At 39.6% G+C, this 15,692-nt stretch overlaps 1 protein-coding gene across 2 annotated transcripts in view; it reads right to left on the bottom strand.

The window, feature by feature from the left end:
- LOC122799823 (dihydropyrimidinase-related protein 3) overlaps positions 1-15,692 on the bottom strand; it is a 1,038,656-nt gene that overhangs the window by 576,426 nt on the left and 446,538 nt on the right. For both annotated transcript variants that reach the window (XM_044069139.1, XM_044069140.1), the window contains exon 2: positions 15,549-15,637. In XM_044069139.1, the coding sequence (XP_043925074.1) occupies positions 15,549-15,637 (89 nt within the window). The remainder of the gene's footprint in view (positions 1-15,548; positions 15,638-15,692) is intronic.

Genomic DNA, 15,692 nt, shown 5'->3' with positions numbered 1-15,692 from the left:
ATATTAACAGTCTATAGTACTTTGAAAGAAAGGTCTTCCACGCTTGAAATAACCAGAGGATGGGGATATAGACACATTAGTAAAGCGTTGTCGACTCACAGTAAGACGCTGTCCGGTTCGATTCTGAGCTAGAGCATCTTCTGCGTGGAGACATGCGTGAATGGGCGTACCTTCGTTGAAGGTTGTGCGTCAGGGCTGGTAACTCGGCACGTAAAAATCAACTACCAATCATTAGCGGACCGGAGTTCCGCTGTGGCGACCCCTAACCGGGAAAAACCGAAAGACACAAGTAATGCTTACAGTTGAAGGTTCCCTTGTATAACCATCTTTGATGTCACAGACTCTGGTGACAGTTCTTATTAATGTTCTCTCAATATAACTCTCATTTCCCTTGTGGATAACTCATTGGATGGCTTGCTGGACAACCAAACCCAACTGCATTATCATAGACAATGTCACTGTGCCTCTCACAGTCACTTTGAAACTAATTCCTCATCCAGAACATTTCTTCAATTTCTTCCCATCTCCTTACCATCTGAGGTTTTCAAAACAAATGAACTTGATTGCTAATGTTCCATAAAGCAACCTCCTCAGATTGTATCTTGCGAAAGTTCATTTTTTTATACTAAAACCTTGGATTTGACTGATTCTGCTTTAGTCTTTATTGTACCTGATGTTAGGGGTCAAAAGGGGAATACTGCATTTCGGTCTACAGCGTGCTGTAACTGTACAGGTGACTGAATACCTTGTAGTAGTGTATTTCTATTTTCCAGTAAAGCAATACGATGATCACATTCACTGCTCTTTGCCCTCAACAAGTGTTGTGGTTTGAACTGTTCTTTCAACTTGACAACTCAAGTGTACATAATTAGGACTCAAAGGTAAATGAAAAAAAAATGCAATTTCTTTGAAAAACCCAAAATATTATACACTTGCATAATGCAGATTACTGTTTGACACATCTTCAGGTAAACAACGTTTTGCAAACGCAGTTTCAGTACACCGATAACAGGCTACACCTGTCCTAGTAGAATTGCTTTACTGCACCTAGTAGACATTTTATTTACTGTAGTTATGAAAACAAAAGCCAGTGCAGCATACCAACCATTTAGATGAGATCATTTCACTTTCACTGAATGAAATAAATAACTGATCTTTCCCACTGACTTCTTTTGTTTTCCTGGTACAACATCTGAGTTGCCTGGCTGTGCACATGGAAGAGATGGAAGTGAAGTCCTCCATGATTCTGATAACCTGAATAACAGACTGGCAGCTGAACAGACAGATTAAGAGATTCTACTGACACCAACTTAGACATGAAAGAATGATTAGTCTTGACTGACACTTTTTCACTGAGGACTTGTAGCAAAGACTCTTCTACCAGATGTAAAAGCTACTAAGAAAAGTGCCACCCAAGAAAGATATTTTAACTACAGTTTCTACTGGCTCAAAATGGGGATAAACCTGGGTTCACAATTATTCTGAATGTCTTAAGTATAACACTCCTCTAAAAAGCATATTGCTGATGTATAAACTTGGATGAATAAGCATGTTAATCTGTTAGAATCAATTAAATTACATAAAAAACTAAAAACCTTGAAATGAGATAATACAGATGATCCATAATTTGTGACACAGTGGGACCAGTGCTGAATATACTGATGCTGGGTACCTAGATGTCAAGGACACAATGCCTGGAATGCAACTACCAGGAGTATAAAGCATGCTAGGGGTGGTGCACAAAAATCCAAAGAAGGCTGTGCAGGCATTAGGAGAAGGACACAGGCTGTGGTTGTTCTGAGCTTAGAGAAGCCTGTACAGGTGTACTGGATGATATTTTTGTCTTCAAACTTTTTTTGGCCAGCTAAAACTGCAGCCAATAAAAAATGGTGGTCATGTTGTATATGGTGAAGTACTGCCCTCCGTGGTTGTAGTTTCTGCAAATAACAAAGATGGTACCATTTCCATCAATTCTGCACAGAGTTTCAGTACCTTCAGTTTACTCCCAAGTTCTTCATGAGGGTTTGACTTGACATGTTTTTTAGGAACTTTCTTTTTTTTAACACCTTTATTGAATTATCACTTATGACATAGGCAAATTGACATGTTTATAAAAGCAATCAAACTGTATTAACAAGTTCAGGTTTACAAACTTTATACTTGACATATATTACTATATATCATATAACCTAAGCAACATTACATAAATTACTCCTGCCTTTTTTTAAACAAGCATCTTTATTAAACCATCACTTATGACATAGGCAATCATGCATTTATATACATGAAAACAAATCACACCAACACAATCCTAGTTGCATTTTACATCACAAACCATGCTGACACACTCCTAACTGCAAACATTATACATCACTTATAATTTACACAATCACTTTCAGTCAGATATTACATTACTCATTTAAGTATTGCCTTCTTTTAAACCTCATTCCTCTCCTGTATTTATTGTTTCCACAGTTCCCATTTTTTGTATGCAGTTTGCTCCTACCTTTTTCCTAAAGATCTCAACTCCAGTTGTTTTATCTCTGTTACTATACTCACTACGTCTAGTAAAGTTGGTTTAGATTTTGATTTTCATTTTCTAGTAACTGCTTTTTTGGCAGCCACCATAATTAGGCACAGCAAGGCCTTACCATGTCTAGGCAATTCCAATTCGGTATCATAACTCAGAAAAATCATCTCCCTCGACACACCAGTCTGCCGACCCAGCATCTCCAAAAGTGCATCCTGCAGGGAATCCTTAAAGTCCACCAACTCACCGCACTCCCAGACAATATGTTCCCAATTACCTCTTTCTTCCTCGTCACACCTCCAACATTTGATGTCAATGTGAGGAAAAATTCTTGGGAATATACTTGGGGTATAAAAATATATATGTAAACATTTCCAAGCAAAAATCATAAATCTTCTAGATTTTGTTGCATATTTGGGAGACATACATATACCTTCCCTTCCAATTGTTTCTTTGTGAATTGATTATCCAAGCTCTCTTCCCAATCCTTTCTAACCTCCTCCGATTGATTCTCATAATTATCATGCAATATTTCATATGCTCTACTAATTATTCCTTTTTTAATGATAGCTTCTGTTTTAGATTCTACTAAAAATGCTACCACTGCTGGTCTTTCATTTGGAACCCCAGTATTTCTTTCTCTTTGCCTATACTCTGATACTAATTTTTGATAGGGAAGCCAATCTCTAACATGCAATCCAAATTAATTCCTGGTGTCTTCCATTCTATCATCTTTCCTCTCTAGTTATTTACCCCTAATATATTGGTTCCTTTGCCAGTTTTCTCTAATAAATTCCAGCCTCCTCTTGCCTACTGTCTATATCCCTAATTGCAGTCATGCTTATCGACAGAATTTCCTTTCTCCATTCCTGTGCTGGTTTAGTTCTTAGGATACTTTGTTATTTTATGGATACAATATTCTGTAGGATTACTGTTATTCTCCTTAAAGGCCTGTATCCAAAATCCCAGTCTCTCCTTCTTTCTCGAGCCCCCCCCCCCCCATTTCATCATCATCCCTTTTCACTTTGAATTATAGTTTTCTGCTTGTGATATGCACAGCAGCCTTTACTGTGTAGTTCTGAAATATCCCTTCAAATTGGGCAATCCCTATCAGCCCTGTTCTACTGGAAGAATCAGCTTATTCAACTTAACTCTTGCTGTCTTCCTCTCCCAGATAAAGTTCTTCAGCTCTTTATTAATTGTCATCCACAACTTCTACTCTGGTTGATAAAAATATGCCTGACCTGTGTATAAGACTAATGGGACTAAAACATTAAACTGTTTGTATCTTACTATCCATAGCCATATAACAAAGCTTCCATTTTCTCAGTTTTTGTATTATCTTTTGTTTAGTCTCTTCCCACATATCCTTAGCTGCCACACCAGAATCATTTTTAATCTATACTCCTAAAATGTCATTTTATCATGTCCCCATAAATATGGATATTGCCGAACCAATTCATACGTGGGTATATAATTTACTGCTATTACCTTTGCTTTAGCTTAATTAATTTAATTCTGTGTCCCGAAAAGATTTGAAATGGTCTCAAAATGTAAAATACTATCATCTGCAAAGAAAGTTGACTTTTCTTGACTACCATACCAATTATATCCTTGAGTTTCTGAGTCTCTTATTTTACTTGCCAATAGTTCTAAACAAATAACAACGGGGAAAGAGGACACCACTGCCTGGTTCCTCTTCTCAAGCAGATTTGATCAGAGTGGACTCTACCCTCTTTAATACTTGCCTAAAATCCCTCATATATCCTCCTAATAAACCTTATATTTTTTTTCAGGAAATGCAAATGGTTCCATTGCCCTGCTCATAAAGTCCCAGCTTACTCTGTAAAACGCTTTCTCTGCATCAAGACCCACCAACAACAATGGTATTTTCTTACATTCTGCTTTTCTCTGGATCATCAATGATCTGTTAATGTTGTCAAATGTTTGCCTCTCCTCCACAAAACCACACTGATCCATATCTATCAATTTTGACATTATTTTTGCCATTTTTGCCCATTATAGACACGAACACTTCATAACCATAGTTTAATACTGAAATGGGCCTGAGTGAAGCTGAATCTGATGGATTTTTACCCTCTTCATGTATTACAGCTACCACTGCTTTCTTCCAGGATGCCAGTACTTCTCTTAAAATGCTGTTAAACAAAACCTTCTAAATCTTTATCAGTTTTTTTTTCTCCTAGACTCTAAAATTCCACAGGAATACCATCTATTCCTGCAGTCTTTCATGTAGATTCATTATACATCACATTTTTATCTCATCTCCTCCTACCCTAACCATTAGTAACTGAGCCTCATCTACCTTGGCATGTTTAATTCTTCTATATACATTTCCACTTGTATCGTTTCTTCACCATATTTCTCTGCTTTATACACACTTTCAAAGAATTTCTGAAATATTTCTATTACTTCTACAGAATCTTGTTACCTTCCTTGTTATAGGCTCCTTAAGCTTGGCAACAGCCCTTTTTACTTTTTGTTGCTTAAGTCACTGTGCTAAAACAAGAAGTTATGTACTCACCATAATGTTCAATGTATGTAGTCCATCTCGCCTCACATTCTTACCCGTGGTTTCGGAGCCAAACCTCAGCTCCGACTTGGCCATACTCTAGCTCAAAGTCTTCAATTGGCTCGTGGCTAAGAGGTATCCCATGCTGCACTGCTCCCTTTCCCCAGATCTTGTTTGCTGCAAGCTCAGGCAATCACACCCCACACACACAACACATAGAGAGGAAGAATCAGCCCAACAACAAAAGGAGTACTGAAACCAAAACTAACCTCTAGGCCCTCCAGGAGGGGGAAGGCGGGAGGATAAGTAAGAATGTGAGGCGAGATGGACTACATACATCGACATTGAACGTTATAGTGAGTACATAACTTCTTGATGTTATGTAGTCCAATCTCACCTACATTCTTATCCCTGGGACAGCGTCCCCAGCACCTGAACCTTGGGCGACTAAGTGAAAATTACTCCTGACCACTGTGGAACAAAAGGAAGATCTGCCTCTGGATATCAAATCCAATTTTTAGTGACTGATAAAGGTGTGAGTAGATGCCCATGTAGCCGCAGCACAAATATTATCCATAGACATCCTGGCCTGAAATGCCGTAGAGGTAGACATTGATCGTGTAGAATGAGTCTTCACCTTAAAAGGTAATTCCTTACTGTTTGAGGCATAAATGAAGGAAATACAACTAGAGATCCATCTGGATAAGGTTACTTTAAAGACAGGAGACCCAAGTCTATTGTCTGAAAATGAGACAAATAGCTGATCTGATTTCCTAAGATCCTTCATTCTATATAAATAGAAACGCAATTGTCTGTGAACATCTAGCTGGTGGAATTAGAATTCTGCCTTATTAGGCAATTCTGGGAAAAACACAGGCAGCTCAATAGACTGGTTGAGGTTAATAACTGAAGCAACCTTTGGCAAAAAGGAAGGATTTGGTCTGAGGGAATCCCTGTCCTTGTGAAATACCAAGTGAGGAGGTCTAACTGACAAAGCTTGGAGCTCAGAGACTCACCTAGCTGAAGTGATGGCTACCAAGAAGATTGTCTTCCATGACAAATATTTCAAGTCACAAGTAGCTGCAGGCTCAAAGGGAGATGAAGTGAGACACTGTAGCACAAAATTGAGGTCCCATGGCATTACAGGATCAAAGACTGAGGGCCAAAGCATCATAGTGCCCTTTAAAAATGCCTTACAAAGTCTATGCGCCATTAGACTGGGTTCATTAGCGGCATGAAAGGTGGAGATAGCCGCTAACTGAATTTTAATGGTTGTGGCAGCTGACCCCTGACTGAAAAGCAGGGAGAGAAATTCCAGAACTGATGAAATTGGTGCAGTGTAAGGGTCAATCTGCCTTTCATGAGCCCAGATGGAGAATCTTTTCCATTTACTGGAATAAATCTTCCTAGTCGAAGGCTTATGGGAAGAAGACAGAATATGAACTACTTCCGGAGAAAAATGATGAAGCCTGACTAGTGATGGAACTGGAGTAGCCAAGCTGTCATCTGGAGGGTCTGAAGAGAGAGATGGAACTGCCCTGACAAATGAGTTAAAAGGTCTGTCTGTGGGTCCAGAATCCAGGGGTCGTCCATGAGATAGGGATGGAGAAAGGGGAACCAAATTTGATGAGGCCAGTGTGGAACAATCAGAATCATTCTGCTTCCAAGAACTGTGCTTTCTGAATAACCTTTGCTATCAGAGGAACAGGTGGGAAGGCATAAAGTAGACCGGAGGGTCAATCGTGAACTAGAGCGTCCCTGGGTGTCTCCCCCTGAGGGGGGATGAGGGTGAAGTAGCTGCTGCACTTGGTATTGAGGGGACTGGCAAATATATCGCAACAAGGCTGACCCCATCTGTGGAAAATCTGCTCCGCAACCTGCTTGTTCAGGGACCACTCGTGAAGCATCAGAATAGCACTGCTCAACCTGTCGGCAATCATGTTGGACTTCCCCGGCGGAATGTGCATTGCCACAAGAAAACACAGTGTCTAACTCGGCACCTATAAAGGTGAGACGCTGCGAGTGCAACAAGGCAGATTTTTCCCAGTTTAGTGTCATACCCAATCGCTGACACAGCGCAATGGTGGCATCCCTGGTCTGTAGTAGTAGATGCCTGGTGGTGGCAAACAGGAGCCAGTTGTCTTGGTATGAAAACACTTGGAATCCCTGCTGTCTCAAGTGAGCCGTCACCACTGCCATACATTTGGTGAAGACCCTGGGGGCTGTGGTGAGACCAAAGGGCAGGGCTTGAAACTAAAAATGGCTGGCTCCCAGACGGAAGTGTAAATGACTTCTGGATGTCCTGTCCATCTTTATATGGTAGTAAGCGTCCTTGAAGTCGATGGAGCACATCCATACTTCTTTCCCCAACAATGGGAGAATAGACTGTAAAGTGACCACTTGGAACTTGGACTTTTTTACATGGAGGTTCAAGCGGCTGAGATCCAAGATGGGTCTCAGGTCCCCTGTTCTCTTTGGCACCAAAAATAATCTTGAGTAAGTCCCTAATCCGAGCTGGTTTGAAGGGACATGCTGGATGGCTCCTTTTGCTAGCAGCTTTTGAACTTCTGAAGCTGCAGAATCCCTTTGACTGGGTGGAGCATCTGGGATTCTCTTGGTTGGCAGGGGATGAGAAGAGAGGGGAATATGATATTCTCCAGAAATTATCTTTAATACCCACTCGTCCTGGGTGATGCCTTGCCAGGCTTCTGGGTATAGCGAAATGCGACCCTCAACTGGCTCTGGAGAAGCGAAGTCGGGCCTCCCGTCAGGAGTGCTGGTAGGAGGAACAGAGAAAGGAATCATGGTCCCCCTGGTTACCCGGGCCTCCTCTGCCTCTAGGGCAGCATCTACCTGAGTTACCACCCCCTCCCCTGCCTCTGGAGGGGGAATCACTTTGTCTGTCTTGAAAAAAACCTCTGCGGCTTTCTGAACCACATTTTCCCACCTTTCTGGCCCTTGGGATAAGGTCTAGAAGGCATGGAAAAATGGACAGGGTTTTTCCTTCCTGCTCGCACCTAGTGAGAGTATCCTTCACCTTGGTTCCAAACAACGATGAACCGTCAAATGGGGCATTGGTGAATGTAGACTTGAAGGTCTCCACGAAATTACACAGATGCATCCAGGAGGACCTCCTAAGAGAGACTCCTGAACTCTCTGCCCTACTTGCACCATCGGCTGCATGCGAGATCAGGAGTTAGTAATGGAATTTAGGGAAGACATCTGGGCATTGACCTTCTGAGCCACTGCGTCAGAAATCGGAACCGAGATGCCAGGATCGGCTACTGAAGCCAACGCAAAGGCATCAGATGGAACTGACATCTCTGACTACGAAGGCTGAGAAAGTCTCGGAGGAGGAACACATGAGGATGGATGGTGACAGGCTCCGGGGCCGATTGGGCTAGAGCCGAAAACAATTTGGCCAACACCAGTGATTGAAGCAGTCTCTGTACCACTCTATCCACATCATCATCTGAGAGAGTCCTGGAGGACCTAGGGGATAAGGTCAGAGATCTGGACCTCACTACTGAAGGAGATTACGAGAAGGAGAAACTGGTCTAGAAACTGGAGACCAGCTCCGAACAAGTATCTCCATCACCGGCTCGAGAGACTGGAAGCCAATGTTGACTTGGTCAATTCACCCACTTCCTTCGGCCCCAAAGCCAATGGAGCAGAGGAAGCTGAAGTAGACTTGGCAACTTTCTCTGGTGGCTCCAATAAAACTGACGGAGCCGGAGAGCGTTTTTTTTTTATTTAGAGGTCTTGTCTGCTTTAGAGGGGGAGGACTTAGAACTGGAAGCCCTCTCCAGGTCTTCTTAGAAGGAGGGTTTCAGTAATCCCTTCAGAATCAGTTTGTTCTTCCTCTCTTGAAGAATGCATGGGCTAAAGGCATGACAGAACACACAGGATTCTTGGAGGTGGATAGCCCCCAAGCAATATACACACACAGAGTGCCCATCAGTAATAGACATTTTATATCCACACTTATCACATTTTTTGAAGCCCGAAGGCTTATGTTTTTTTGTAACCTAAGACATATCGGTATGACACTGCACACAATATCAGAAGACAAACCCAACACCAACAACAGAAAAACGCAGGAACTATGCCTCTAAATTAAACGGTCATAGAACAATAAACACCACAGGGAAGAAAGGACCTCTAACTTAAACGGCCCTGACAAACAAAACAAGGGAGGACTAGGTTCTCTAAGTTAAATGGCCCTAGCCCAAAGGGAAGGGGCAACACTGAAACAAGCACACACAGGGAAACTGGGACACACACAACTAGAAGGGAGGACTAGGTCCTCTAAATGAAACAGGCCTAGCCAGTAAAAAGGGAAGAAATGCAAACGGGATACCAAGACAAAAAGCCAGTAAAAAGGGAAGAAATTCAAACGGGATACCAAGACAAAAAGCCAAACAGGCTACACAAACTGTTTTCTTATCAAAAAACAGAGACTAGCTATGAAAACAGCTTTTGGAGCAACAAGCTACTAAAAAGTAGAAGAAAGTAACACTTAGCCACAGCCAAGAGCGAGACCACGTGTGAGCTATACGAGCAGCAAACGAGATTGGGGAAAGGGAGCAGTGCAGCATGGGATACCTCTTAGCCACGAGCCAATTAAAGACTTCGAGCTAGAGTATGGCCGAGTCGGAGCAGAGGTTTGGCTCTGAACCCACGGGTAAGAATGTAGGCGAGAATGGACTACATAACATGATTTTTTTGTGCTCTAGTGTTAGTATAAAAAAAAAAACAGTTGCTTAATTGCAATCTTTCTAAACTTGTGTATATTATTGAGGTAATCCCTTATTTTCTGCTTAGCATTCTGCAGTTGATCCTCTTCTTGTTCTGTGAGATTCCCCCCATTCTGCAATACTTTAACATTATCAATCCCTCAAAATAATTCATGTTATTTCTTAACCATATCTCCCTTACTTTTAATTCCACTCTATTTTTAAACTCCACCTTAATTTTATCCCACTCTAGCTATATTTTCAGAAGTAACTTCTATCCTCTCAAACAGCTCCTGAATAATCTCCAGTACCCATTACTTAAATTCCTCTCTTTTCAACAGATAGGTGGGAAAACACCAATGTCTCATTTTTATTTCACTACTCTGTGTTTTCGTTTTAATTATGATTGGCACATGATCTGAAATAGTTATTGGATTCACATCAAGGCCTTCAATTAAAAGGACATGTTCCTGTGAAATGCAAATTCTGTCTAACCTAGTCCAGTTTTTATATCTTGGGGAATAATATGTAAATTCACTCCAAACTCCTATTATTGAATTTACATCTTCCATCTACCCTCTTTTGTTATACGTTCCCTTCTGTGCCCCCAGATACATCTTTATGGCTGCAAATCAAATTCCATTCCCCACCTACAAGAAGTATTCCTTGAAGTGATTTTTTCCAGAATTTTCTTAAGCTCTATTACAGCAATTTTTGTTGAAATATATATATATATATATATATATATATATATATATATATATATATATATATAAAACCTCTTCTATCAATATTGGAGCTCCTCTTGCAATTAATATAAGTAGTCCTCTTTTCCTTTATCCCAGACATCCCCCTGTATAACCATACTGAACACCTTTATCAAATTCACATGTTTAGTTGTTTCCAAGTGTGTATCCAGTAACATCATTTTTAATATACTGCACTATTCTTTCTTTTTTGTATTTATCTGTGAGACCATTTTCATTTAAAGACTTTACAGAAAGCATCATTGCATTAAAAAGTTATTATTCCCATCTGTTATGTATAACACTTTTTTTTCTTAAATGTCTAGTTCCAGCTTTTGTGTTACATACATACACTGTTTGGCATGAGAACCAGAGAGTCAATTACTCTTTATCAGATTGTTTCCATTGAGACATGAGGGCCAGATACAGAATTGCTACTATGCATACATTAATTTACTAGAAAAAAAGCCTTATAATATTTAACATTCTTTTTCATTTACTTGCTTTCTCTTAAAACTTGTTACTAAATTACATATCTCAACTAATTACATATCTTATCCAAGAAAATCTCCTCACTCCTACACAACACAGGTTGTGTCCTAAACACAGCACCTCCACTGCCCTTATTTCCTTCTCTGAAACCATTGCTATGGCCAGAGACATCAGGAAACTTCTATCTTGCCTGTTCCTCCATCTATCTAAAGCCTTCAACACTGTTTCTCACTCTCTACTCCTCTCCAAACTATCCTGTCTCAACCTCTCTCACACTGCCCTCAACTGGTTTTCCATCTATCTCTTTAACAGACAACAATCAGTTAGATGGCTTAACTCTTGCTCCTGTTTCCTCTCAATCCAAACTGGAGTACCCCAAGGCTCCATTCCCAGTCCTCTGCTATTCAACACCTTTACCAATAACCTCCATACTTCTTGAAGTCACTTCTCTACTGTCCAATATGCAGATGACTCCACATTGATATCTGCCTAACTCCCTCTCCCACTTTAAAGCTACCTTTTCAATATCTTCTCTCAATAGCACTATTATAAAAGTTGAAACACAAACTAGACTCATTGGCACCATTATTGATGACCAACTAAATTTGACCTACATGTCCAACAAAGCATAAAAAACCCCACCAAAAATTAGGCCTACTTTACAGAAAAGAAAATACCTTAGTGCAGAATCCAAACGTGCCCTTACTCAAACTTTCTTACCCAGCCTACTCTAGGCCTCCCCTATCCTGACTAAACTACAATCCTCCCTTATTTACAAACTTGAATCGACATACAATAAAGTTGCTAGATTTGCTGAAAATCATCCCTACTCCTGCCATCACTGCCTGTTCCTACAGAAACTTCACTGGCTTGAACTCTATCAACTTACTCTCACTCAACTCCAAACTGCTCACTCCCTTTTCAATAGCCCCACTTCCTACCCATCACTTTCCAAACGTCTGTCCTATTACGTCCACAATCGTTCTCTTCATAGTTCCAACCAATTCTTACTACTGACCTATAAACCCTGTAAAAATATAAGCAAAAACCTTTACAAATACTCTGTCTCTCATAGCTGGAACAGACTCCCATTACATATCAGAAGGATAACTCATGCCATCTTTAAAAAGACACTAAAAGATCACCTGCTTAACTTCAAGATCTGTCACTGCAATCACCCCACTTAATCTCCGATATACCTCTTTCTATTCACATTCTACAACCTATACTTAGGAAGTGTCTTGGCATTACCTCTAATTCTTATAAATATTAGAAAATGCTAGCTTTTCAGCTCTGTGACTAAACTGTTTGTATGTTTATATTTTAATACTCACACTTTCTTATGCGACAACAATAATTTGTTCTGTATACCAGCATTCCAGTTTGTACTCTATTTTATCTTATGTATAATGTCTCTTTTACTTTTTATTGCTGCAGAAGTTATTGTAGCTTTCCTCAGCTCAGGTCTCCACTGAAAATGTTTTTTTTTTTTTGTAACTCAGCTGGACCAACCCGATTAACAAATGTGAAATAAAAATAAATAAATATATATATATATATATATATATATATATATATATATATATATATATATATATATATATATATATATATATATATATATATATATATATATATATATATAAGTTCTTCAATCCAGCTAGTCCTCCATGCAAAAATGAGAAAAAGCACACTAATCTTTCTTTTGTCATGCTCTTTTAATCAGGCTTTTTTTACATAGCAGTGCCTACATTTCTTAAGAATGAAGAAGAAGAAAGAGAGAAAGGGGTAACAAAGGTAGAAAAAAAGAAAAGCAGCACCTATTTACAATCCTCATTACCCTTAAAAATAACAGAGAAAACTTTACAGCATGCAAAGAAAACCATACACCACAAAAATAGTACTATTAAGAAACAAAAATGTTTTCATTACTTACAGTCAACTTTCTACCCTATCTTCCCCTCCCCAAAGCATTTTTCTGAACATTAATGAGATGAAGTAGGGAATATACTTTGCAGTCCCCCACAAGTCCAAGAAATTCTGAAAAAAGTCCATTATTTCCAGATTTTCTTGTTCTGTCATATTTCACAAATATCATTATTGCATTGTAATACCACATTAAGTTACTGGTTTTATTAATGTTCATCGTTAAGTTACTGTTTTTTTTTTATTACTGTTCATCTCCATCTCCCAAATATTAACACTGCTTCATTTCCAACATACTCTCAAATATTCTAGTCAACTCTCATGCTCACTTCCTTCTCTCCAACATTTCCCATTGAAACAGTGAAAAAAGTTTCACACGTACAGTTTCTCTGTGGTCTTTATTACCTGAAGAACTAAAAGCAAACACTCTTCTGTTTCACAGCTCACTTTTTGTTGGAGAAATTTTGTATTTTCTCCTTAGCATGTACTTCAACAAAAAATTATTTTGTCCCTCCACGAAAGAATACCTTGAAGACAGCTGGGTACAGCAGTTTGAATCTTACACCTGCGTCTCAACAGTCCCTGATTAGTGGAATGAATGTACTCCTCCTCTGCCTGGTGTACAATGAGTAATCATTTCTCCACAGACACTGTTGTCTCAAACTTTTAGTAATTTGTCTATCTGCCATAGTTTTGTCAGATTTAACTCCTTCTGCTTGTAGGATTGCATCTTTTCTATTAAAGATCTATGCTGCCTTCTCACAGCCAGGTTTAGAGAATGCACACAATGTGCCCTTTCAACTAACAACTTTGGCTGTGGAATACCAGTTGCTTACTTATGCTTTCATAAAATGAATGCAGTCTGTCACTTTTAGCTTCTCTGGTATAGCTGAAAATCTCAGGTTTTCCCCATGTGCTCTAGCCTCTAATTCTATTATTTTTGAAACAACTCTTTGTGAGCAGCCTCATATTCAGACAAACTTTTCTTCATTTCAACTTCTCACTTTTGCAGCTTTATCACCTCATCTGAATATCTGTTTAAAGATACTGTTTAAAGCTTCTTCCATTTTTTTCTCGCCTTTTGTTTATGTTGATATACTTCATCAGTGTGTTGCTTATTTTAACCAGGTCTGTGTGCAGTTGTCTTTTATCTTCCTGTAGGTTACTGGAAGTCATATCTGGCAATCACATTGCTTTTTGCTGAGCAGCTGCAGAAACTTTCCTCAGTCATTGTTTCTTCCTCACTTTTTGCAGCTGATTTTTTCCAGGTGCTCTGTATTTCTTTTTTCCTGGCATTCAGGCAGTACACTTACTTGCCAGTTACTGAAATTTACCCATAAACACAAGAGTTTACTGGCCTTCTCTGTTGAGTTTCTCTTTTCACACTGGGAGAGCTGAGTTAAGCTGTTCCTCAACGTGCAGCCACCTTGGAAGTAAGTAAAGTACAACTTCTGACTGGATTGTCAGTGTTACCCCTCTCTGGTAGATTACAGTGGCTCTTTTTTCTCTTCTTCTTCCTTTTGACCTATGGGACACACCACGGCCTTGTAGTATTGATTTTCTTTTGTATTGCATAGGCTCCCTGTGGACATGCTCTATTAGCCCTCACAATGCATTCCTTAATCTGCACTACTGTTTCCGGATGCCCTGTATGGTTCCCCTGTTTGCTCTACACAACACCACTCGCAGGAGAGTATCTAGTCAGTGTCGGGCTGTTCCCTCATTCCTCTTTTATGAACTTTCTTGATACTCACCTTACTGTGGAAAAAGGCTATTCTTCAGACAGGCCTCTGGGGAAACTGGATGTACAAGTGTGGGCTTCACATGGTCATTTCTTCAACACTTGTGACAGTTTTTTTTGAGATGTTAGTGTTCCAAAGCTTGATGCCTGGCTGCATGATTGAATTTTGCAGAGTTTTACATCTATTTATGTAATGGTCAAGCCCAAGACAAATAAGGCAATGTGGGTACCATTCAACTAGTGGTACCTGCTTGCAGCAGGCACATTTACCCAGGCAGGAAGCCATTATGGCTACAACTTTCTCAAAAGTAACAACGTCATAAAAACAAGTACATTACATACCTTGTAAGCAGAAGAAAAATGTTGCCTTCTCTCAGTTTTAACACAAGATTCTGAGTTCAAAGGACACTTAGTCAAAACAGTAGCCAGAGACCATTCAGCCTACCACCATCATTTCATGGCAGGTGAAAGGGGAAGCTATGTATTGTGCTACAATGGGGGAGCGATTATGCAGCTTGGGAAAATGATTTCTGATGTGCAATCCTAATATCTGTGGAGAGTGGTCACATCTGTCCTGCAGCCAGAGCTGCACAAAACATGACAAATAGCTTATTACACTATGTTTATAGACACCCTAGAAGTATGGACCCAACAAATCTTACTTTCACATATTTTCAGAGCAATACTTCATTCAAAGATGAACTAAGCCACGGCACTACAAAATATTTTAATGTAATTGCTTCACAAATTCAAATCAACAACAGTTATCTGATATCTGCAAGTTTCTATAGCAATATATGGGAACAAAGCCTCTTTGTCAACAAAATATATTATATAAACTTACTTGATAATCCCATCTTCCATGTACAAGTCAGCATAAAAAGACTGGTCATCATTTACAATTCTGCCTCCTTTAATCAACAATCGATCACTCTAAAGGTAAAAAAAGAAATAACATAACGTGAAAACACATATATAAAAACAGTTT

Source organism: Protopterus annectens, chromosome 4.part0 (genome assembly GCF_019279795.1).
Source record: "Protopterus annectens isolate FY-2018-M chromosome 4.part0, PAN1.0, whole genome shotgun sequence".
In the NCBI taxonomy this organism is placed as follows: domain Eukaryota; kingdom Metazoa; phylum Chordata; order Ceratodontiformes; family Protopteridae; genus Protopterus; species Protopterus annectens.
The sequence above is the reverse complement of the archived record's forward strand: the minus strand, read 5'-3'. Positions and strand labels throughout refer to the sequence as shown.